At 53.4% G+C, this 25,573-nt stretch overlaps 1 protein-coding gene across 1 annotated transcript in view; it reads right to left on the reverse strand.

The window, feature by feature from the left end:
• The window catches only part of TMEM132A (transmembrane protein 132A), an 88,866-nt gene extending 63,304 nt beyond the window's left edge, over positions 1–25,562 (reverse strand). Inside the window, exons 1-4 of the mRNA XM_075580646.1 lie at positions 24,745–25,562; positions 21,594–21,811; positions 17,284–17,490; positions 484–788 (exon numbers count right to left, since the gene is read on the reverse strand). Of these exons, the coding sequence (XP_075436761.1) occupies positions 484–788; positions 17,284–17,490; positions 21,594–21,811; positions 24,745–24,790 (776 nt within the window). The 5' untranslated portion in view covers positions 24,791–25,562. The remainder of the gene's footprint in view (positions 1–483; positions 789–17,283; positions 17,491–21,593; positions 21,812–24,744) is intronic.
• Between the last annotated feature and the right edge of the window lie 11 nt (positions 25,563–25,573).

Consider the following 25,573-nt stretch of genomic DNA (forward strand, 5'->3'; position numbering starts at 1 on the left):
CCGCCATGCAACTTCATATGCAACATTCTGCGACCTCACAAGTCACATGTGCCTGTACAGATCACATGACCCCACAGCCAGCATCATGCGCGCGACCCCAGAACACGCGACTCCCATGCGGGTGACCCCAGAACACGCGACCCCACGCGGGCGACCCCACGCGTGGCCCTAGAACACGCGACCCCACACGTGGCCCCAGAACACGCGACTCCCATGCGCGCGACCCCAGAACACGCGACCCCAGAACACGCGACTCCCATGCGGGTGACCCCAGAACACGCGGCCCCAGAACACGCGACCCCACCCGGGCAACCCCAGAACACGCGACCCCACGCGGGCGACCCCACGCGTGGCCCCAGAACACGCGACCCCAGAACACGCGACTCCCACGCGGGCGACCCCAGAACACGCGGCCCCAGAACACGCGACCCCACGCGTGACCCCAGAACACGCGACCCCACGTGCGGCCCTCGGCCTTCTCACCGCAGGCTGAAGCTGGGCTGTGTCCAGTTGTGTCTCAGGCTGATGGAGGCGGTGAACACCTCCCCAGGGAGTAAGGTCTTGTCCGGCAGGGCCACGGTCACCGAGTCACCCACGCTCACACGCTGAATCCGTGGTGTGCCCACTTTCACCACACGCACAGAACCCGCGACCTCTGACCCCTCCTCCGCTGCACGATCACAGTCCTCCGACACGGAGTAATTCAGGGTCACGTTAAAGGGGACGGCAGCGAGAGAGAACCAGGACGGGGGGAAGAGAAGCTCGACCACACACACATCCAGGGGGGCCTGAGGCAGGGAGGAGAGACACACAATGACACACCCACCTAATAACACAACACACACACACACATCCAGGGGGGCCTGAGGCAGGGAGGAGAGAGACACAATGACACACCCACCTAATAACACAACACACACATCCAGGGGGGCCTGAGGCAGGGAGGAGAGAGAGACACAATGACACACCCACCTAATAACACAACACACACATCCAGGGGGGCCTGAGGCAGGGAGGAGAGACACACAATGACACACCCACCTAATAACACAACACACACATCCAGGGGGGCCTGAGGCAGGGAGGAGAGAGAGACACAATGACACACCCACCTAATAACACAACACACACATCCAGGGGGGCCTGAGGCAGGGAGGAGAGAGAGACACAATGACACACCCACCTAATAACACAACACACATCCAGGGGGGGCTGAGGCAGGGAGGAGAGAGACACAATGACACACCCACCTAATAACACAACACACACATCCAGGGGGGCCTGAGGCAGGGAGGAGAGAGAGACACAATGACACACCCACCTAATAACACAACACACACATCCAGGGGGGCCTGAGGCAGGGAGGAGAGAGAGACACAATGACACACCCACCTAATAACACAACACACATCCAGGGGGGCCTGAGGCAGGGAGGAGAGACACACAATGACACACCCACCTAATAACACAACACACACACACATCCAGGGGGGCCTGAGGCAGGGAGGAGAGACACACAATGACACACCCACCTAATAACACAACACACACACACACATCCAGGGGGGCCTGAGGCAGGGAGGAGAGACACACAATGACACTCCCACCTAATAACACAACACACACATCCAGGGGGGCCTGAGGCAGGGAGGAGAGACACACAATGACACTCCCACCTAATAACACAACACACACATCCAGGGGGGCCTGAGACAGGGAGAAGAGAGAGACACAATGACACACCCACCTAATAACACAACACACACACACACATCCAGGGGGGCCTGAGGCAGGGAGGAGAGACACACAATGACACAACCACCAAATAACACAACACACACACACATCCAGGGGGACCTGAGACAGGGAGGAGAGAGAGACAATGACACACCCACCTAATAACACAACACACACACACACATCCAGGGGGGCCTGAGGCAGGGAGGAGAGACACACAATGACACACCCACCTAATAACACAACACACACATCCAGGGGGGCCTGAGGCAGGGAGGAGAGACACACAATGACACACCCACCTAATAACACAACACACACACATCCAGGGGGGCCTGAGGCAGGGAGGAGAGACACACAATGACACACCCACCTAATAACACAACACACACACACATCCAGGGGGGCCTGAGGCAGGGAGGAGAGACACACAATGACACACCCACCTAATAACACAACACACACACACATCCAGGGGGGCCTGAGGCAGGGAGGAGAGACACACAATGACACACCCACCTAATAACACAACACACACATCCAGGGGGGCCTGAGGCAGGGAGGAGAGAGACACAATGACACACCCACCTAATAACGCAACACACACACATCCAGGGGGGCCTGAGGCAGGGAGGAGAGACACACAATGACACACCCACCTAATAACACAACACACACATCCAGGGGGGCCTGAGGCAGGGAGGAGAGAGACACAATGACACACCCACCTAATAACACAACACACACACACACATCCAGGGGGGCCTGAGGCAGGGAGGAGAGAGAGACACAATGACACAACCAGCTAATAACACAACACACACACACACATCCAGGGGGGCCTGAGGCAGGGAGGAGAGACACACAATGACACACCCACCTAATAACACAACACACACACACACATCCAGGGGGGCCTGAGGCAGGGAGGAGAGACACACAATGACACACCCACCTAATAACACAACACACACACACATCCAGGGGGGCCTGAGGCAGGGAGGAGAGACACAATGACACACCCACCTAATAACACAACACACACATCCAGGGGGGCCTGAGGCAGGGAGGAGAGACACACAATGACACACCCACCTAATAACACAACACACACACATCCAGGGGGGCCTGAGGCAGGGAGGAGAGACACACAATGACACACCCACCTAATAACACAACACACACACACATCCAGGGGGGCCTGAGGCAGGGAGGAGAGACACAATGACACACCCACCTAATAACACAACACACACACACATCCAGGGGGACCTGAAGGCAGGGAGGAGAGACACAATGACACACCCACCTAATAACACAACACACACACACATCCAGGGGGGCCTGAGGTAGGGAGGAGAGACACAATGACACACCCACCTAATAACACAACACACACACACATCCAGGGGGACCTGAGGCAGGGAGGAGAGACACAATGACACACCCACCTAATAACACAACACACACACACATCCAGGGGGGCCTGAGGCAGGGAGGAGAGAGACACAGCAATACAAGCAAGCAGCTTTACACTGCAAATACAGAGCACAGCTCCTACAGCAGTACAAGCAAGCAGCTTTACACTGCCACACAGAGCCTGCAGCTCTACGCAGCAAACAGTAGCACTGCCAGCAGACCAGTGCATAACACACAGAGCATTAAATGCCTTTCTGTTTGAGTCCACCCTCTGCACAGCTACACAGTGAGGAGCTACCATCCCACCTACCCCTGCGCACGTTCCCACGGCTAGCGCCACCGGACACCCGCCAAGACACGGGTCAGAGCCACCGGACACCGTAAGTACAGCTACCCCTAAGCTTACCGCTGCAGGACACCTACCGGCACTATCTGAGACAGTCATCCATCGCTGACGCAGGTACACGCACTGGCTAAAGGCCTACACACCTGCAGCATGGCAGAACTCAGATCCTCACCAAACACCACGCAGGAGAGTGACCACTCAGACACAGAGACCCCTGCGCAACTGCAACAAAACGGATAGTCACACTGGCACAAAAAGCGCACGAAAAGTACGAATCTGACATTGAAGCGCACCGCGCTAAATTAGAGAAGGCCTGGGAAACAACCACACTTGGAATACGCAATGGCGCTGGCAATTATGTACAACAGCTCGAGCAGGCAACAACTCAATTAAAGATAGATCACTCATGCTACCAAAAGCTGTCAGAGGCATACATCACTTACTTGACCAGGGCTAACACCGGCGAAAGCCTGCAAGAAAGAGACTTACAGCATAATATTGACCGGACACGTGACAGCCGCGTGCGAACCACTATCTCAGAACCTGAGAATAAGAGAAAAGACCTTTTGCTGGAGACCACATCACAGCGTTCCAGCACATCCAGGCGCTCATCAAGGTCAGCTAAGTCAGTGCAATCCAATGTGTCCAGCGCCAGCAAGGCGTGAGCCACCACTTGTGCCAGGGCCGAATATGGTCGGAGAGAGGCAGCCGTAAGGGCAGAGAGAGCGCGCATAGAGGAGGAGGAGCAGAATGCCGCTGCCACCGCCAATACCGCCGCCGTTCGTAGAAAGGCCGAATTGGACGCGGATCTAGAAGCTCTTAGCAAAGAAGAGGACGCAGCCGCCGCCATAGCCCAAGCCGAAGTCCTAGAAGCAGCCGCGCAACAGGATGGCGGGGAGCAACCGTACAGACGGATAATCTCAGAGGATCCAGCCCAACGTACAGAAGATTATGTGAGGAGCCTCTTCAGTGTAAACACAAGCGCACCATCTCAACACGACGGGAGGGACTCCACAGACACCGAAGACTTGCTATGGGTACGTTGAGGTCACATGCTTGGTGTCGTTCGGGGAGGTTGCGACTGGTGCTCGTGGGCCATTGTCTTTCAGTGATTGATGAGTTTCCATGCCGCTCCTCCCACCTACGTCCCAGGGCTGTGATTCACACGCGGGTGTGACGCGTCCATGCGTGATGACGTATGACGTCTCCGTCACGTGACGCACACGGAAGTGCTGGCGATTGGCGTGGCTGTGTCTCAGTTACATATAAATAACACTCCAGATGGGTTAGTAGTTATTCACCTTGAGAAAGGACTATCAATAGTCCGAAACGCGTTGGTGTGGTTTTTGTTCATGATCCATTAAAATAAGCTATATTTTTTATTTTGGGAACGCATCCTTGTACTTTATTCTGGCTTTGCCAGCTTTGGATCTAGTGCTCCGTTTTTCTTTCTTGCTCAGTATACTTACCTACAGGCGGAGGCACATTTAACCCGTGGATTGCTGGATACATCAGGACTTGCTGTCAATCGTGGATATCCATCCCCATGTGAGTCTATTCCAGTTTACACACTTATATTCTGGACATTGTTTACCAGTTCATTCCATTGAAATAGATGTTTATCACACTAGTCACCGGCAGGTGTTAACTATAATTATATCCTTACTACTGTGCTTTGTGGGATTACAGTTTGACAGTTTACATCTTTTGGAATCATCTGTTATATTCATTCATTGGGTTAATTCCATTTTTACAAGAATTCATTATTTTTCAAGTTCTACTGTTTTCTATTGAGCACCATACAACGTTTTTTCTATATACCACGTGGATAAGATGCTGTTCCTTCAAGGGTACACGCTACCTGGGATAGCCACAGCCGCAACAGTGATCCACACGCCAGCGCGCACACGGATGCACTACAACAGGCTCGCAATCCAGGTACACCCACACGGGAAAACACAGCCCCTCACACCGACCAGCAGTCATCACGCGTCCACACCAAGGAAGGGGCGACCGCAAAGACCCTCCCGGCAACTACCTAAGAACGCGACCAACACACCGATGCCTCAGGCCTAACAGACATGGGCAAGTACATGATCCGGCGTGACATGGTGCAAACAGGACTTACCAACTTTGACGACCGTCCTGAGAATTACCGAATATGGAAGTTCACGTTCAAAGACGCAATCAAGAGCCTGGGCTTCTCCGCAAGGGAAGAACTCAGGCTACTAACCAAATGGCTGGGGAAAGAATCCATAGAACATGCGAAGAGACTCAGGGCAGCGAACGTGAACAACCCCCAAGTAGGTCTTGACTTGGTATGGGAAAGGCTAGAGGAGTGCTACGGTAGCCCCGAAGTGGTCGAAGTCACGCTCTTCAAAAGAGTTGACGACTTTCCAAGAATCACAGCCAAAGACTACACAAAGTTACGAGAGCTTGGAGATCTGCTACATGAGCTGGAGTTTGCAAGAACAGACCAATCCTTAACGTCCTGGACTCAGCTCGCGGAGTGAGACCCATCTTGGAGAAGCTACCCTACAACCTCCACGAAAGATGGATGTCACAAGGCTCCAAATACAAAAGGGAGAAGCAAGTCACCTTCCCCCCCTTCTCATTATTCTTGAGCTTCATTCGCGAAGCAGCAAGGACAAGAAACGATCCCAGTTTCATCTTGGGTGCGCAAACCACACACAGTGCAAGTGACCTGAGGAATGAGAGATACGGTAACACTCGAACACCCATCTTGGTCCACAGGACGGACGTGTCCCCCACGACCCAAACAAGTCCCGACCAGTCGGTCGCTGAAAACAAGAAACCAAGGGACCCAAACAGGGAGTGTCCCATACACAAGAAGCCACACCCACTTAACAGGTGCTTTGGGTTCAGGATGAAGTCCCTAGAGGAACGCAAGAAGTTACTCTGAGAATTCGGAGTTTGCTTCAGGTGCTTCAATTCCACAACTCACCTGGCCAGAGACTGTAAAGAGGCCATCGAATGTGCAGTGTGCAAAAGTGACAAGCACGTAACATCGCTACATCCAGAGGCGCTGACACTCCACCAACTCAACAACCCATTCTCCATAACGGAGCATTGCGGGGAGGAAGGAGAAGGAGAGCCAACATCTGTCACGTCTCAGTGCACTGAGGTTTGCGGAAAAGGATGTGACAAAAGGTCTTGCCCCAAAATATGCCTAGTCGCAGTGCACCCCCAGGGACAACCTGAGAGGGCGGTTAGGATGTACGCCATCATCGATGATCAGAGCAACAGATCATTGGCGAAGATGGAATTCTTCAGCTTGTTCAACGCACAAGACAATGCCTCACCCTACACCCTCAGAACCTGTGCAGGGTTAACTGAGACAACAGGGAGAAGAGCAAATGGCTACATCATACGTGCAGTGAACAACAGAGTGAAGATAGCTCTCCCCACACTCATCGAGTGCAACTACATGGCGGCAAACGGATGAGATTCCCACACCAGACGTGGCACGCCATCACCCGCACCTCAGAGGAATAGCCAACTACATCCCGCCGGTAGAACAAGGCGCCAAGATCTTGCTGCTGCTCGGTAGGGACATCCTGAGGGTACAAAAAGTCTGTAAACAGCGCAACGGACCCCACAACGCCCCATTCGCCCAAAGACTTGACCTAGGATGGGTGATAGTGAGCAACGTGTGCATTGAAAAAGGGCACGAACCAGACTATGTTGACGCCCGCAGAACAGTGATAACAGAATGTGGACACACATCCCTCTCCGACTCATGTCTTGGCCATATCCAAGTCACAGAAGGGCCAAGTGAGGAGAAGAGACAAGGTCATACCCCTGAGATCAACTAAAACACCTTCGCATCAGGGGAATTTGACAATGGCATAGGATGCTTAGTAGTCCAGACCACTAAGGATGATGAGTCGACTCCACTACAGGAAGAAAGTAACCTCCTGAAGGTGACCGACAAAAGGATCGTCCAAAGAAAAAAAACAATCGGACAGTCCTCCTGCGAGCAATAGCACAGCTAAGACGTACAGTCATTCCTCTCTGCAGAATAAAGTACCAAGTGGCAAAGCAGCCAACCGCCACAGCTGGCATAACCGCAAAAGATTGCACCCTGCAGTTGAAACTACAGGGGCAAAAAGACTGTTCCTTCAGAGGCGTAAAAAGAGACAGTCGCAGAGACATTTCACAAAGGGATTTACAAGGGCAAAAGAGACTGTTCTTCGTCATGTCCAGGGAGAAAACAACCTCCTGAGGGCAGTTAACAAAGAGACACAAATGCGTATCACCAAAATACGTGGAGACGTTCTCGTGCAAGAGAAATGCACCGATGACTTAGGGTGCACAGCGTTCCAGACATCATGGGACGATGACAAGCAAACACCATCGATGGAAGATGGAGAATTCCTGAAGTTAATGGATAAGGAGCTGTTCAAAGACGGATCAGGCAGTTGGGTGACCCCGCTACCATTCCGTTCACCAAGTAGACGCCTCCCAAACAACAGAGAACATGCCATCTCTAGGCTCACGTCGCTCTGCTGCGACCTACAAAGGAAACCGGAGACCAAACAAAACTTTATGGCCTTCATCCAGAAGACATTCCTTAGCCGCTACGCAGAACCAGCGCCCTCACTGAAGGAAGGTGAAGAATGCTGGTACCTCCCATCATCTGGCGTCTACCACCCCCAGAAACCTGGTCAAGTCCGGGTAGCGTACGATTCCTGTGCTCAGCACCAGGGAGTCTCTCCAGACTACGCCCTCCTTAGTGAACCAGACTTGACAAACAGTCTTTTAGGAGTGTCGATCCGCTTCCGCAAGGAGCCAATAGCCATCTCCTTCCGCCAAATGCCAGGTGACAAAGTGAATGGCTGGCACGACTGGCATAAATACAAGGGGATGCACTCTGTAGATAAAACTACAGAGACAAAAGGACTGTTCTCTCATAAGTTTAAAAGGAAACAAGGCCAGAGACATTTGCAAAAGACATTGTGGTGCACCCAGCTAACCTGGACCGGTGCATCCACTTGGCATCCTTTGTCAAAGAACCTTGGCCAAGGGACTTTGAGGCCAGTGATACCGGCCGGTATCACATCGTTGTGTGGACATGGACTTTCGCATTGTTTTGTGAATACGATGTTATGTATTGTTTTGCATTTTACATATGTAACTGGAGCTATTCACACATCACACGTGACCCTGGTTCCAGGATACCCAATAACACAACACACACATCCAGGGGGACTTGAGATAGGGAGGAGAGAGAGACAATGACACAACCAGCTAATAACACAACACACACACACATCCATGGGGACCTGAGATAGGGAGGAGAGAGAGACACAATCAGCTAATAACACAACATACACATCCAGAGGGACCTGAGACAGGGAGGAGAGACACAATTACACAACACACACACACATCCTGGGGGACCTGAGACAGGGAGGAGAGACACAATGACACAGCCACCTAATAACACAACACACACATCCAGAGGGAGAGACAATTACACAACCATTCAATAACACAACACACATCCAGAGGGACCAGAGACACTATCATACAGATAAGCCATTAAACACAACTTAAAATCATAGTATACTGGGAAAAATATAACATAAACAAAGTGCTTCTACAGATGTGTAACACAGCAAAACATGCACAATTGTCAACACCAACACACCTCTCTGCAGCATTACCAGCGCAATCCCCAGTAACCAACTCTCCTCTCTGCAGCATTACCAGTGCAATCCCCAGTAACCAACTCACCGCTCTGCAGCATTACCAGCGCAATCCCCAGTAACCAACTCACCTCTCTGCAGCATTACCAGCGCAATCCCCAGTAACCAACTCACCTCTCTGCAGCATTACCAGCGCAATCCCCAGTAACCAACTCACCTCTCTGCAGCATTACCAGCGCAATCCCCAGTAACCAACTCACCTCTCTGCAGCATTACCAGCGCAATCCCCAGTAACCAACTCACCTCTCTGCAGCATTACCAGCGCAATCCCCAGTAACCAACTCACCTCTCTGCAGCATTACCAGCGCAATCCCCAGTAACCAACTCACCTCTCTGCAGCATTACCAGCGCAATCCCCAGTAACCAACTCACCTCTCTGCAGCATTACCAGCGCAATCCCCAGTAACCAACTCACCTCTCTGCAGCATTACCAGCGCAATCCCCAGTAACCAACTCACCTCTCTGCAGCATTACCAGCGCAATCCCCAGTAACCAACTCACCTCTCTGCAGCATTACCAGTGCAATCCCCAGTAACCAACTCACCTCTCTGCAGCATTACCAGTGCAATCCCCAGTAACCAACTCACCTCTCTGCAGCATTACCAGCGCAATCCCCAGTAACCAACTCATCTCTCTGCAGCATTACCAGTGCAATCCCCAGTAACCAACTCACCTCTCTGCAGCATTACCAGCGCAATCCCCAGTAACCAACTCACCTCTCTGCAGCATTACCAGCGCAATCCCCAGTAACCAACTCACCGCTCTGCAGCATTACCAGTGCAATCCCCAGTAACCAACTCACCTCTCTGCAGCATTACCAGCGCAATCCCCAGTAACCAACTCACCGCTCTGCAGCATTACCAGCGCAATCCCCAGTAACCAACTCACCTCTCTGCAGCATTACCAGCGCAATCCCCAGTAACCAACTCACCTCTCTGCAGCATTACCAGCGCAATCCCCAGTAACCAACTCACCTCTCTGCAGCATTACCAGCGCAATCCCCAGTAACCAACTCACCTCTCTGCAGCATTACCAGTGCAATCCCCAGTAACCAACTCACCTCTCTGCAACATTACCAGCGCAATCCCCAGTAACCAACTCACCTCTCTGCAGCATTACCAGCGCAATCCCCAGTAACCAACTCACCTCTCTGCAGCATTACCAGCGCAATCCCCAGTAACCAACTCACCTCTCTGCAGCATTACCAGTGCAATCCCCAGTAACCAACTCACCTCTCTGCAGCATTACCAGCGCAATCCCCAGTAACCAACTCACCTCTCTGCAGCATTACCAGCGCAATCCCCAGTAACCAACTCACCTCTCTGCAGCATTACCAGTGCAATCCCCAGTAACCAACTCACCTCTCTGCAGCATTACCAGCGCAATCCCCAGTAACCAACTCGCCTCTCTGCAGCATTACCAGTGCAATCCCCAGTAACCAACTCACCTCTCTGCAGCATTACCAGCGCAATCCCCAGTAACCAACTCACCTCTCTGCAGCATTACCAGCGCAATCCCCAGTAACCAACTCACCTCTCTGCAGCATTACCAGTGCAATCCCCAGTAACAAACTCACCTCTCTGCAGCATTACCAGCGCAATCCCCAGTAACCAACTCCCCTCTCTGCAGCATTACCAGCGCAATCCCCAGTAACCAACTCACCGCTCTGCAGCATTACCAGTGCAATCCCCAGTAACCAACTCACCTCTCTGCAGCATTACCAGCGCAATCCCCAGTAACCATCTCACCTCTCTGCAGCATTACCAGCGCAATCCCCAGTAACCAACTCACCTCTCTGCAGCATTACCAGCGCAATCCCCAGTAACCAACTCACCTCTCTGCAGCATTACCAGCGCAATCCCCAGTAACCAACTCACCTCTCTGCAGCATTACCAGCGCAATCCCCAGTAACCAACTCACCTCTCTGCAGCATTACCAGCGCAATCCCCAGTAACCAACTCACCTCTCTGCAGCATTACCAGTGCAATCCCCAGTAACCAACTCACCTCTCTGCAGCATTACCAGCGCAATCCCCAGTAACCAACTCACCTCTCTGCAGCATTACCAGCGCAATCCCCAGTAACCAACTCACCTCTCTGCAGCATTACCAGCGCAATCCCCAGTAACCAACTCACCTCTCTGCAGCATTACCAGCGCAATCCCCAGTAACCAACTCACCTCTCTGCAGCATTACCAGCGCAATCCCCAGTAACCAACTCACCTCTCTGCAGCATTACCAGTGCAATCCCCAGTAACCAACACACCTCTCTGCAGCATTACCAGTGCAATCCCCAGTAACCAACTCACCTCTCTGCAGCATTACCAGTGCAATCCCCAGTAACCAACTCACCTCTCTGCAGCATTACCAGCGCAATCCCCAGTAACCAACTCGCCTCTCTGCAGCATTACCAGTGCAATCCCCAGTAACCAACTCACCTCTCTGCAGCATTACCAGTGCAATCCCCAGTAACCAACTCACCTCTCTGCAGCATTACCAGTGCAATCCCCAGTAACCAACTCACCTCTCTGCAGCATTACCAGTGCAATCCCCAGTAACCAACTCACCTCTCTGCAGCATTACCAGTGCAATCCCCAGTAACAAACTCATCTCTCTGCAGCATTACCAGTGCAATCCCCAGTAACCAACTCACCTCTCTGCAGCATTACCAGCGCAATCCCCAGTAACCAACTCACCTCTCTGCAGCATTACCAGTGCAATCCCCAGTAACCAACTCACCTCTCTGCAGCATTACCAGTGCAATCCCCAGTAACCAACTCACCTCTCTGCAGCATTACCAGCGCAATCCCCAGTAACCAACTCACCACTCTGCAGCATTACCAGTGCAATCCCCAGTAACCAACTCACCGCTCTGCAGCATTACCAGCGCAATCCCCAGTAACCAACACACCTCTCTGCAGCATTACCAGTGCAATCCTGAGTAACCAACTCACCTCTCTGCAGCATTACCAGCGCAATCCCCAGTAACCAACTCACCGCTCTGCAGCATTACCAGCGCAATCCCCAGTAACCAACTCACCTCTCTGCAGCATTACCAGCGCAATCCCCAGTAACCATCTCACCTCTCTGCAGCATTACCAGCGCAATCCCCAGTAACAAAATCACCTCTCTGCAGCATTACCAGCGCAATCCCCAGTAACCAACTCACCTCTCTGCAGCATTACCAGCGCAATCCCCAGTAACCAACTCACCTCTCTGCAGCATTACCAGCGCAATCCCCAGTAACCAACTCACCTCTCTGCAGCATTACCAGCGCAATCCCCAGTAACCAACACACCTCTCTGCAGCATTACCAGTGCAATCCCCAGTAACCAACTCACCTCTCTGCAGCATTACCAGTGCAATCCCCAGTAACCAACTCACCTCTCTGCAGCATTACCAGCGCAATCCCCAGTAACCAACTCACCTCTCTGCAGCATTACCAGCGCAATCCCCAGTAACCAACACACCTCTCTGCAGCATTACCAGTGCAATCCCCAGTAACCAACTCACCTCTCTGCAGCATTACCAGTGCAATCCCCAGTAACCAACTCACCTCTCTGCAGCATTACCAGCGCAATCCCCAGTAACCAACTCACCTCTCTGCAGCATTACCAGCGCAATCCCCAGTAACCAACACACCTCTCTGCAGCATTACCAGTGCAATCCCCAGTAACCAACTCACCTCTCTGCAGCATTACCAGTGCAATCCCCAGTAACCAACTCACCTCTCTGCAGCATTACCAGTGCAATCCCCTGTAACCAACTCACCTCTCTGCAGCATTACCAGCGCAATCCCCAGTAACCAACACACCTCTCTGCAGCATTACCAGTGCAATCCCCAGTAACCAACTCACCTCTCTGCAGCATTACCAGTGCAATCCCCAGTAACCAACTCACCTCTCTGCAGCATTACCAGCGCAATCCCCAGTAACCAACTCACCTCTCTGCAGCATTACCAGCGCAATCCCCAGTAACCAACTCACCTCTCTGCAGCATTACCAGTGCAATCCCCAGTAACCAACTCACCTCTCTGCAGCATTACCAGTGCAATCCCCAGTAACCAACTCACCTCTCTGCAGCATTACCAGCGCAATCCCCAGTAACCAACTCACCACTCTGCAGCATTACCAGTGCAATCCCCAGTAACCAACTCACCGCTCTGCAGCATTACCAGCGCAATCCCCAGTAACCAACACACCTCTCTGCAGCATTACCAGTGCAATCCTGAGTAACCAACTCACCTCTCTGCAGCATTACCAGCGCAATCCCCAGTAACCAACTCACCGCTCTGCAGCATTACCAGCGCAATCCCCAGTAACCAACTCACCTCTCTGCAGCATTACCAGCGCAATCCCCAGTAACCATCTCACCTCTCTGCAGCATTACCAGCGCAATCCCCAGTAACAAAATCACCTCTCTGCAGCATTACCAGCGCAATCCCCAGTAACCAACTCACCTCTCTGCAGCATTACCAGCGCAATCCCCAGTAACCAACTCACCTCTCTGCAGCATTACCAGCGCAATCCCCAGTAACCAACTCACCTCTCTGCAGCATTACCAGCGCAATCCCCAGTAACCAACACACCTCTCTGCAGCATTACCAGTGCAATCCCCAGTAACCAACTCACCTCTCTGCAGCATTACCAGTGCAATCCCCAGTAACCAACTCACCTCTCTGCAGCATTACCAGCGCAATCCCCAGTAACCAACTCACCTCTCTGCAGCATTACCAGCGCAATCCCCAGTAACCAACACACCTCTCTGCAGCATTACCAGTGCAATCCCCAGTAACCAACTCACCTCTCTGCAGCATTACCAGTGCAATCCCCAGTAACCAACTCACCTCTCTGCAGCATTACCAGCGCAATCCCCAGTAACCAACTCACCTCTCTGCAGCATTACCAGCGCAATCCCCAGTAACCAACTCACCTCTCTGCAGCATTACCAGTGCAATCCCCAGTAACCAACTCACCTCTCTGCAGCATTACCAGCGCAATCCCCAGTAACCAACACACCTCTCTGCAGCATTACCAGTGCAATCCCCAGTAACCAACTCACCTCTCTGCAGCATTACCAGTGCAATCCCCAGTAACCAACTCACCTCTCTGCAGCATTACCAGTGCAATCCCCTGTAACCAACTCACCTCTCTGCAGCATTACCAGCGCAATCCCCAGTAACCAACACACCTCTCTGCAGCATTACCAGTGCAATCCCCAGTTACCAACTCACCTCTCTGCAGCATTACCAGTGCAATCCCCAGTAACCAACTCACCTCTCTGCAGCATTACCAGCGCAATCCCCAGTAACCAACTCACCTCTCTGCAGCATTACCAGCGCAATCCCCAGTAACCAACACACCTCTCTGCAGCATTACCAGCGCAATCCCCAGTAACCAACTCACCTCTCTGCAGCATTACCAGTGCAATCCCCAGTAACCAACTCACCTCTCTGCAGCATTACCAGCGCAATCCCCAGTAACCAACTCACCTCTCTGCAGCATTACCAGCGCAATCCCCAGTAACCAACACACCTCTCTGCAGCATTACCAGTGCAATCCCCAGTAACCAACTCACCTCTCTGCAGCATTACCAGTGCAATCCCCAGTAACCAACTCACCTCTCTGCAGCATTACCAGCGCAATCCCCAGTAACCAACTCACCTCTCTGCAGCATTACCAGCGCAATCCCCAGTAACCAACACACCTCTCTGCAGCATTACCAGCGCAATCCCCAGTAACCAACTCACCTCTCTGCAGCATTACCAGTGCAATCCCCAGTAACCAACTCACCTCTCTGCAGCATTACCAGCGCAATCCCCAGTAACCAACTCACCTCTCTGCAGCATTACCAGCGCAATCCCCAGTAACCAACACACCTCTCTGCAGCATTACCAGTGCAATCCCCAGTAACCAACTCACCTCTCTGCAGCATTACCAGTGCAATCCCCAGTAACCAACTCACCTCTCTGCAGCATTACCAGCGCAATCCCCAGTAACCAACTCACCTCTCTGCAGCATTACCAGCACAATCCCCAGTAACCAACTCACCTCTCTGCAGCATTACCAGTGCAATCCCCAGTAACCAACTCACCTCTCTGCAGCATTACCAGCGCAATCCCCAGTAACCAACTCACCTCTCTGCAGCATTACCAGTGCAATCCCCAGTAACCAACTCACCTCTCTGCAGCATTACCAGTGCAATCCCCTGTAACCAACTCACCTCTCTGCAGCATTACCAGCGCAATCCCCAGTAACCAACACACCTCTCTGCAGCATTACCAGTGCAATCCCCAGTAACCAACTCACCTCTCTGCAGCATTACCAGTGCAATCCCCAGTAACCAACTCACCTCTCTGCAGCATTACCAGCGCAATCCCCAGTAACCAACTCACCTCTCTGCAGCATTACCAGCGCAATCCCCAGTAACCAACACACCTCTCTGCAGCATTACCAGCGCAATCCCCAGTAACCAACTCACCTCTCTGCAGCATTACCAGTGCAATCCCCAGTAACCAACTCACCTCTCTGCAGCATTACCAGCGCAATCCCCAGTAACCAACTCACCTCTCTGCAGCATTACCAGCGCAATCCCCAGTAACCAACACACCTCTCTGCAGCATTACCAGTGCAATCCCCAGTAACCAACTCACCTCTCTGCAGCATTACCAGTGCAATCCCCAGTAACCAACTCACCTCTCTGCAGCATTACCAGCGCAATCCCCAGTAACCAACTCACCTCTCTGCAGCATTACCAGCGCAATCCCCAGTAACCAACACACCTCTCTGCAGCATTACCAGCGCAATCCCCAGTAACCAACTCACCTCTCTGCAGCATTACCAGTGCAATCCCCAGTAACCAACTCACCTCTCTGCAGCATTACCAGCGCAATCCCCAGTAACCAACTCACCTCTCTGCAGCATTACCAGCGCAATCCCCAGTAACCAACACACCTCTCTGCAGCATTACCAGTGCAATCCCCAGTAACCAACTCACCTCTCTGCAGCATTACCAGTGCAATCCCCAGTAACCAACTCACCTCTCTGCAGCATTACCAGCGCAATCCCCAGTAACCAACTCACCTCTCTGCAGCATTACCAGCGCAATCCCCAGTAACCAACTCACCTCTCTGCAGCATTACCAGTGCAATCCCCAGTAACCAACTCACCTCTCTGCAGCATTACCAGCGCAATCCCCAGTAACCAACTCACCTCTCTGCAGCATTACCAGTGCAATCCCCAGTAACCAACTCACCTCTCTGCAGCATTACCAGCGCAATCCCCAGTAAACAACTCACCTCTCTGCAGCATTACCAGTGCAATCCCCAGTAACCAACTCACCTCTCTGCAGCATTACCAGTTACAGATCGTCTCTTCATCAAAAACTCAAAAAAGGACTAGCAAGCACCCACGCAGGACAAGCAGCCCACGCAGGACAAGCAGCCCACGCAGGACAAGCACCCACGCAGGACAAGCAGCCCACGCAGGACAAGCAGCCCACGCAGGACAAGCACCCACGCAAGACAAGCACCCACGCAGGACAAGCAACCCACGCAGGATAAGCACCCACGCAGGACAAGCACCCACGCAGGACAAGCAACCCACGCAGGACAAGCAACCCACGCAGGACAAGCAGCCCACGCAGGACAAGCACCCACGCAGGACAAGCAGCCCACGCAGGACAAGCAGCCACGCAGGTCAAGCAGCCCACGCAGGACAAGCACCCACACAGGACAAGCACCCACGCAGCACAAGCACCCACGCAGCACAAGCACCCACGCAGGACAGGCACCCACACAGGACAGGCACCCACACAGGACAAGCACCCACGCAGGACAAGCACCCACGCAGGACAAGCACCCACGCAGGACAAGCAGCCATGCAGGACAAGCACCAACGCAGGACAAGCAGCCCACGCAGGACAAGCACCCACGCAGGACAAGCACCAACGCAGGACAAGCACCCACGCAGGACAAGCACCCACGCAGGACAAGCACCCACGCAGGACAAGCACCCACGCAGGACAAGCACCCACGCAGGACAAGCACCCACCTGTATCCTGCAGCTCCCTTGCACGCTCACCCCGCCGTGAGTCCCTTGCACACTCACACACGGGGGCTGAGATCCTCGGCTGGGTCCGTCTGTTCCTGACCGGTGAAACAAAATGCGTGCGACGGGGTCAGAGGGCGACACCTCGTCCCCCACAACCTCTCCTCGCACGCCCATCGCCCGGGCTCCCAATAACTGCCATGGGACGCTCTGCAGGGGGGCAACAAAAAAAGGGGAGATCAGGAGCGGAGCTACAGACCTAGGGTCCCATCGCACCCCAACATCCACAGTGCTGCAGCAGAGCTACGGTGGGGGGACGGAGGGAGGTCAGTGGGGGAGCGGAGGGAGGGGTCAGTGGGGGAGCGGAAGGGGGGAGATCAGTGGGGCTTTGGAAGAAGGTCAGAGGGGGGGTTTGTGGGGGTGTGGAAGAAGGTCAGAGGTGGGGTTTGTGGAGGTGTGGAAGAAGGTCAGAGGGGGGGTTTGTGGGGGTGTGGAAGGGGGTCAGGGGGGGTTTGTGGGGGTGTGGAAGAAGGTCAGAGTGGGGGTTTGTGGGGGTGTGGAAGAGGGTCAGGGGGGGTTTGTGGGGGTGTGGAAGAAGGTCAGAGGGGGGGTTTGTGGTTGTGTGGAAGAAGGTCAGAGGGGGGGTTTGTGGGGGTGTGGAAGGGGGTCGGGAGGGTTTGTGGGGGTGTGGAAGGGGTCGTGGGGGAGTGGATGTGGGTTGGAGGGGGAGCGTTAGTGGAGGTACAGCAGAAGGGGGGGGCGGGGGGTGGAAAGGGTGAGGAGCCCAGAATTTCTTTGCCACCAGGCCCACTGGTTCAGACCCTGCGGGAGGTACATGTCACAGACGCAATCCCATGTAGCCGTCTAAAACAAGAGAGACCTTTGTAATTAATGTAACAGTGGAACTGGCGTCCCTAAACCCTGCCAGTATCCCACACCTCCGAGAGCCAGGAGGGGGAGAGAGGGGCCTGCCTGTGCAAACTCTAAGGCTGCGTCCATAGGACTGCAGCCGTGCGGAGGCGCGCGGAGGCTGAGGGGAAGCGGGTGCATTCCCTGGCCTTGGTCAGCGCGCCGCCCGGGGGTGTGTCGGGGGGGTGTGACGCCACGGAGCTGGTTCACCCTCATTGGGCGAACCGCTCACGTGACCGGCCCTGCGCTCCCGTGAGCGCGAAATCTATCGGAAGCGTGCGCGAGCCCCAGCTAAAGCCGCTCTCGTTGCGGCTGCAGGGGCTCACTGGCAAGCGTGCAGAAGCGTGAGTCTTATTCAAATGATAGATTTTCGCGCTCACGGGAGCGCAGGGCCGGTCACGTGAGCGGTTCGCCCAATGAGGGTGAACCAGCTCCGTGGCGTCACACCCCCCCGACACACCCCCGGGCGGCGCGCTGACCAAGGCCAGGGAATGCACCCGCTTCCCCTCAGCCTCCGCGCGGCTGCTGCAACCCTGGACGCAGCTTAACACAGGGATATCAGACGGGAGCGTATCACACCCCTCCCTCAGCGCACTGCGTTTCCAAACTCACTTTAACAACTAATTTCAAAATACTTTGTGTCAGATTTTAGTTACATTTAAAAAAAACACCCAGATGTGACCCCTTAACCCTGTCACTGCCATTAGTACACTTTGTCCCTAGGAGAGACTGACCCCTTAACCCTGTCACTGCCATTAGTACACTTTGTCCCTAGGAGGGACTGACCCCTTAACCCTGTCACTGCCATTAGTACACTTTGCCCCTAGGAGAGACTGACCCCTTAACCCTGTCACTGCCATTAGTACACTTTGCCCCTAGGAGGGACTGACCCCTTAACCCTGTCACTGCCATTAGTACACTTTGCCCCTAGGAGAGACTGACCCCTTAACCCTGTCACTGCCATTAGTACACTTTGCCCCTAGGAGGGACTGACCCCTTAACCATGTCACTGCCATTAGTACACTTTGTCCCTAGGAGAGACTGACCCCTTAACCCTGTCACTGCCATTAGTACACTTTGCCCCTAGGAGGGACTGACCCCTTAACCATGTCACTGCCATTAGTACACTTTGTCCCTAGGAGAGACTGACCCCTTAACCCTGTCACTGCCATTAGTACACTTTGCCCCTAGGAGAGACTGACCCCTTAACCCTGTCACTGCCATTAGTACACTTTGCCCCTAGGAGGGACTGACCCCTTAACCATGTCACTGCCATTAGTACACTTTGTCCCTAGGAGAGACTGACCCCTTAACCATGTCACTGCCATTAGTACACTTTGCCCCTAGGAGAGACTGACCCCTTAACCCTGTCACTGCCATTAGTACACTTTGTCCCTAGGAGAGACTGACCCCTTAACCCTGTCACTGCCATTAGTACACTTTGTCCCTAGGAGGGACTGACCCCTTAACCCTGTCACTGCCATTAGTACACTTTGCCCCTAGGAGAGACTGACCCCTTAACCCTGTCACTGCCATTAGTACACTTTGCCCCTAGGAGGGACTGACCCCTTAACCCTGTCACTGCCATTAGTACACTTTGCCCCTAGGAGAGACTGACCCCTTAACCCTGTCACTGCCATTAGTACACTTTGCCCCTAGGAGGGACTGACCCCTTAACCATGTCACTGCCATTAGTACACTTTGTCCCTAGGAGAGACTGACCCCTTAACCCTGTCACTGCCATTAGTACACTTTGCCCCTAGGAGGGACTGACCCCTTAACCATGTCACTGCCATTAGTACACTTTGTCCCTAGGAGAGACTGACCCCTTAACCCTGTCACTGCCATTAGTACACTTTGCCCCTAGGAGAGACTGACCCCTTAACCCTGTCACTGCCATTAGTACACTTTGCCCCTAGGAGGGACTGACCCCTTAACCATGTCACTGCCATTAGTACACTTTGTCCCTAGGAGAGACTGACCCCTTAACCATGTCACTGCCATTAGTACACTTTGCCCCTAGGAGAGACTGACCCCTTAACCCTGTCACTGCCATTAGTACACTTTGTCCCTAGGAGAGACTGACCCCTTAACCCTGTCACTGCCATTAGTACACTTTGTCCCTAGGAGGGACTGACCCCTTAACCCTGTCACTGCCATTAGTACACTTTGCCCCTAGGAGAGACTGACCCCTTAACCCTGTCACTGCCATTAGTACACTTTGCCCCTAGGAGGGACTGACCCCTTAACCCTGTCACTGCCATTAGTACACTTTGCCCCTAGGAGAGACTGACCCCTTAACCCTGTCACTGCCATTAGTACACTTTGCCCCTAGGAGGGACTGACCCCTTAACCATGTCACTGCCATTAGTACACTTTGTCCCTAGGAGGGACTGACCCATTAACCATGTCACTGCCATTAGTACACTTTGCCCCTAGGAGAGACTGACCCCTTAACCCTGTCACTGCCATTAGTACACTTTGCCCCTAGGAGGGACTGACCCCTTAACAATGTCACTGTCATTAGTACACTTTGCCCCTAGGAGAGACTGACCCCTTAACCATGTCACTGCCATTAGTACACTTTGTCCCTAGGAGGGACTGACCCCTTAACCCTGTCACTGCCATTAGTACACTTTGCCCCTAGGAGAGACTGACCCCTTAACCCTGTCACTGCCATTAGTACACTTTGCCCCTAGGAGGGACTGACCCATTAACCCTGTCACTGCCATTAGTACACTTTGCCCCTAGGAGGGACTGACCCCTTAACCATGTCACTGCCATTAGTACACTTTGCCCATAGGAGGGACTGACCCCTTAACCCTGTCACTGCCATTAGTACACTTTGCCCTTAGAAGGGACTGACCCCTTAACCATGTCACTGCCATTAGTACACTTTGCCCCTAGGAGGGACTGACCCCTTAACCATGTCACTGCCATTAATACACTTTGCCCCTAGGAGAGACTGACCCCTTAACCATGTCACTGCCATTAGTACACTTTGCCCCTAGGAGGGACTGACCCCTTAACCCTGTCACTGCCATTAGTACACTTTGACCCTAGGAGGGACTGACCCCTTAACCCTGTGCTGCAGGTCACACGGGGCCTTTTAGTTTCTTACAAGTTAACCCCCTCCCTGCCATATAACGCAACATTTACGGAGAGACCCGTTGGGTGAAATAAGCGTGTCTGAACCCCGCGCAGAAATACTCCGTCAATCTTCCTCGGAGACGGTCGGAAAGCTTGTCCTCAATGTTAAATGCATTTAGAATACTTTACTTCGGCCCCTAATTATCGCTCGTTAACCCCTTGCAGTTAATGGCGGATAACGAGTAATAATGACCGCCGCAGTTTAGAGGAACTGATCCACCCATCAGACAGCGAGGTTTCCTTGGCCTGGTTACCTCTAGGACCTGTATGTGCTGATACGATGCCCGGACGTGCGGCTCGCGGGATCCAAGACGCGTGACGAGAAAGGTCTCGCTGTGTGACGGCGTCGTAGCGCTGTGTGATGTCACGGCGTCCTCACCAGGCACTGCTTGCTGCAGGCGGAAATACTGCGGAACGTCTCTGACCTCCAGTGAGACCGGCAGCGAGGGGAGACCGGGGGAGCCGCTGACCGCTGACGAGAGACGTATGGAAATACATATATATACCACTGCTATATACACGACAATACAGCACACCTACACATACAGCGCCGGTGCCATACACCATCAACCCTGTATACACAAATATACACCACCGGTGCTTATAACATATAGACATGACACGACATACTGTACACACTCCCAGTGCTATATACATGTACAAGATATCATACACACCGCCGGCGCTATATACACATAGATACAGTGCTGTATACACCACTGGTGCTATATACACACACGTCATTACATACAGTAAACACAAGTCCTGTATATAGCACTGCCCGGGTACACATACACATGCAGGCAGATAGCGGTGTCGCTTCACCCCGTGTAGCCCCATTACATACAGTATACAGCACTGCCCGGGCACATATACACACGCTGACAGATAGCGGTGCCGCCTCACCCCGTGTAGCCCCATTACATACCGTATACAGCACTGCCCGGGCACATATACACACGCTGACAGATAGCGGTGCCGCCTCACCCCGTGTAGCCCCATTACATACCGTATACAGCACTGCCCGGGCACATATACACACGCTGACAGATAGCGGTGCCGCCTCACCCCGTGTAGCCCCATTACATACAGTATACAGCACTGCCCGGGCACATATACACACGCTGACAGATAGCGGTGCCGCCTCACCCCGTGTAGCCCCATTACATACAGTATACAGCACTGCCCGGGCACATATACACACGCTGACAGATAGCGGTGCCGCCTCACCCCGTGTAGCCCCATTACATACCGTATACAGCACTGCCCGGGCACATATACACACGCTGACAGATAGCGGTGCCGCCTCACCCCATGTAGCCCCATTACATACAGTATACAGCACTGCCCGGGCACATATACACACGCTGACAGATAGCGGTGCCGCCTCACCCCGTGTAGCCCCATTACATACAGTATACAGCACTGCCCGGGCACATATACACACGCTGACAGATAGCGGTGCCGCCTCACCCCGTGTAGCATCATTAAATACAGTATACAGCACTGCCCGGGCACATATACACACGCTGACAGATAGCGGTGCCACCTCACCCCGTGTAGCATCATTACATACAGTATACAGCACTGCCCGGACACATATACACACGCTGACAGATAGCGGTGCCGCCTCACCCTGTGTAGCCCCATTACATACAGTATACAGTACTGCCTGGGCACATATACACACGCTGACAGATAGCGGTGCCGCCTCACCCTGTGTAGCCCCATTACATACAGTATACAGCACTGCCCGGGCACATATACACACGCTGACAGATAGCGGTGCCGCCTCACCCCGTGTAGCATCATTACATACAGTATACAGCACTGCCCGGGCACATATACACACGCTGACAGATAGCGGTGCCGCCTCACCCCGTGTAGCATCATTACATACAGTATACAGTACTGCCTGGGCACATATACACACGCTGACAGATAGCGGTGCCGCCTCACCCCGTGTAGCCCTATTACATACAGTATACAGCACTGCCCGGGCACACATACACACACTGACAGATAGCGGTGCCGCCTCACCCCGTGTAGCCCCATTACATACAGTATACAGCACTGCCCGGGCACATATACACACGCTGACAGATAGCGGTGCCGCCTCACCCCGTGTAGCCCCATTACATACAGTATACAGCACTGCCCGGGCACACATACACACACTGACAGATAGCGGTGCCGCCTCACCCCGTGTAGCCCTATTACATACAGTATACAGCACTGCCCGGGCACACATACACACGCTGACAGATAGCGGTGCCGCCTCGCCCCATTACATACAGTATACAGCACTGCCCGGGCACACATACACACGCTGACAGATAGCGGTGCCGCCTCACCCCGTGTAGCCCTATTACATACAGTATACAGCACTGCCCGGACACATATACACACGCTGACAGATAGCGGTGCCGCCTCACCCCGTGTAGCCTCATTACATACAGTATACAGCACTGCCCGGGCACATATACACACGCTGACAGATAGCGGTGCCGCCTCACCCCGTGTAGCCCCATTACATATAGTATACAGCACTGCCCGGGCACATATACCCACGCTGACAGATAGCGGTGCCGCCTCACCCCGTGTAGCCCCATTACATACAGTATACAGCACTGCCCGGGCACATATACACACGCTGACAGATAGCAGTGCCGCCTCACCCCATGTAGCATCATTACATACAGTATACAGCACTGCCCGGGCACATATACACACGCTGACAGATAGCGGTGCCGCCTCACCCCGTGTAGCCCCATTACATACAGTATACAGCACTGCCCGGGCACATATACACACGCTGACAGATAGCGGTGCCGCCTCACCCCGTGTAGCCCCATTACATACAGTATACAGCACTGCCCGGGCACATATACACACGCTGACAGATAGCGGTGCCGCCTCACCCCGTGTAGCCCTATTACATACAGTATACAGCACTGCCCGGGCACACATACACACGCTGACAGATAGCGGTGCCGCCTCACCCCATGTAGCCCCATTACATACAGTATACAGCACTGCCCGGGCACATATACACACGCTGACAGATAGCGGTGCCGCCTCACCCCATGTAGCCCCATTACATACAGTATACAGCACTGCCCGGGCACATATACACACGCTGACAGATAGCGGTGCCGCCTCACCCCATGTAGCATCATTACATACAGTATACAGCACTGCCCGGGCACATATACCCACGCTGACAGATAGCGGTGCCGCCTCGCCCCGTGTAGCATCATTACATACAGTATACAGCACTGCCCGGGCACATATACACACGCTGACAGATAGCGGTGCCGCCTCGCCCCGTGTAGCATCATTACATACAGTATACAGCACTGCCCGGGCACATATACACACGCTGACAGATAGCGGTGCTGTTACCTTGTGCTGAGCTCAGGATTCCCAGGAAGAGGGCGGATAATTCCATGTCTCAGCGGTGACCCGAGTGTGTGTCCGGGAAACCATGCGTGTGCGAGGACGCGTGTACAAACGTGCCCGTGTGATCATGTGTGTGTCAGTGTCTGTCACTGCATGTGTGTGTGCATCTATGGGCGTGTCACTGTGTGTGTATTTATAGGAGTATCAATGCAATCATGTGTGCTGTGTGTGGGAGTGACTGCACCGCTCTGTGTGTGTGCTGTGTGTGGGAGTGACTGCACCGCTCTGTGTGTGTGCTGTGTGTGTGTGTATGGGAGTGACTGCACCGCTCTGTGTGTGTGCTGTGTGTGGGAGTGACTGCACCGCTCTGTGTGTGTGCGCTGTGTGTGTATGGGAGTGACTACACCGCTCTGTGTGTGTGCTGTGTGTGTGTATGGGAGTGACTGCACCGCTCTGTGTGTGTGCTGTGTGTGTGTGTGTGTGTGTGTGGGAGTGACTGCTCTGCTCTGTGTGTGTGCTGTGTGTGTGTGTGTGTGTGTGTGTATGGGAGTGACTGCTCTGCTCTGTGTGTGTGTATTGTCTGCTACCTGTGTATTTGCTTTTGTGTACTTGCTAATTGCTATGTGTACACTCATTAGTGTGTCCTGTCTGTCTGTGTGTGTGTGTGTGTGTGTGTGTGTCAGTGTGTGTGTGTCAGTGTGTGTGTGTGTGTGTGTATATGTGTATATGTGGCTGTGTCTGATGCTCAGGATTTGCAAGATAATACAAAGACAGAAAGAGACAAAAGAGGGAGGGGAGAAGGGAGGAGGAGAGGAGGAGAATAGCAGGAGGG

The sequence above is a fragment of the Ascaphus truei genome, assembly GCF_040206685.1.
Source record: "Ascaphus truei isolate aAscTru1 chromosome 8 unlocalized genomic scaffold, aAscTru1.hap1 SUPER_8_unloc_2, whole genome shotgun sequence".
NCBI classification, from domain to species: domain Eukaryota; kingdom Metazoa; phylum Chordata; class Amphibia; order Anura; family Ascaphidae; genus Ascaphus; species Ascaphus truei.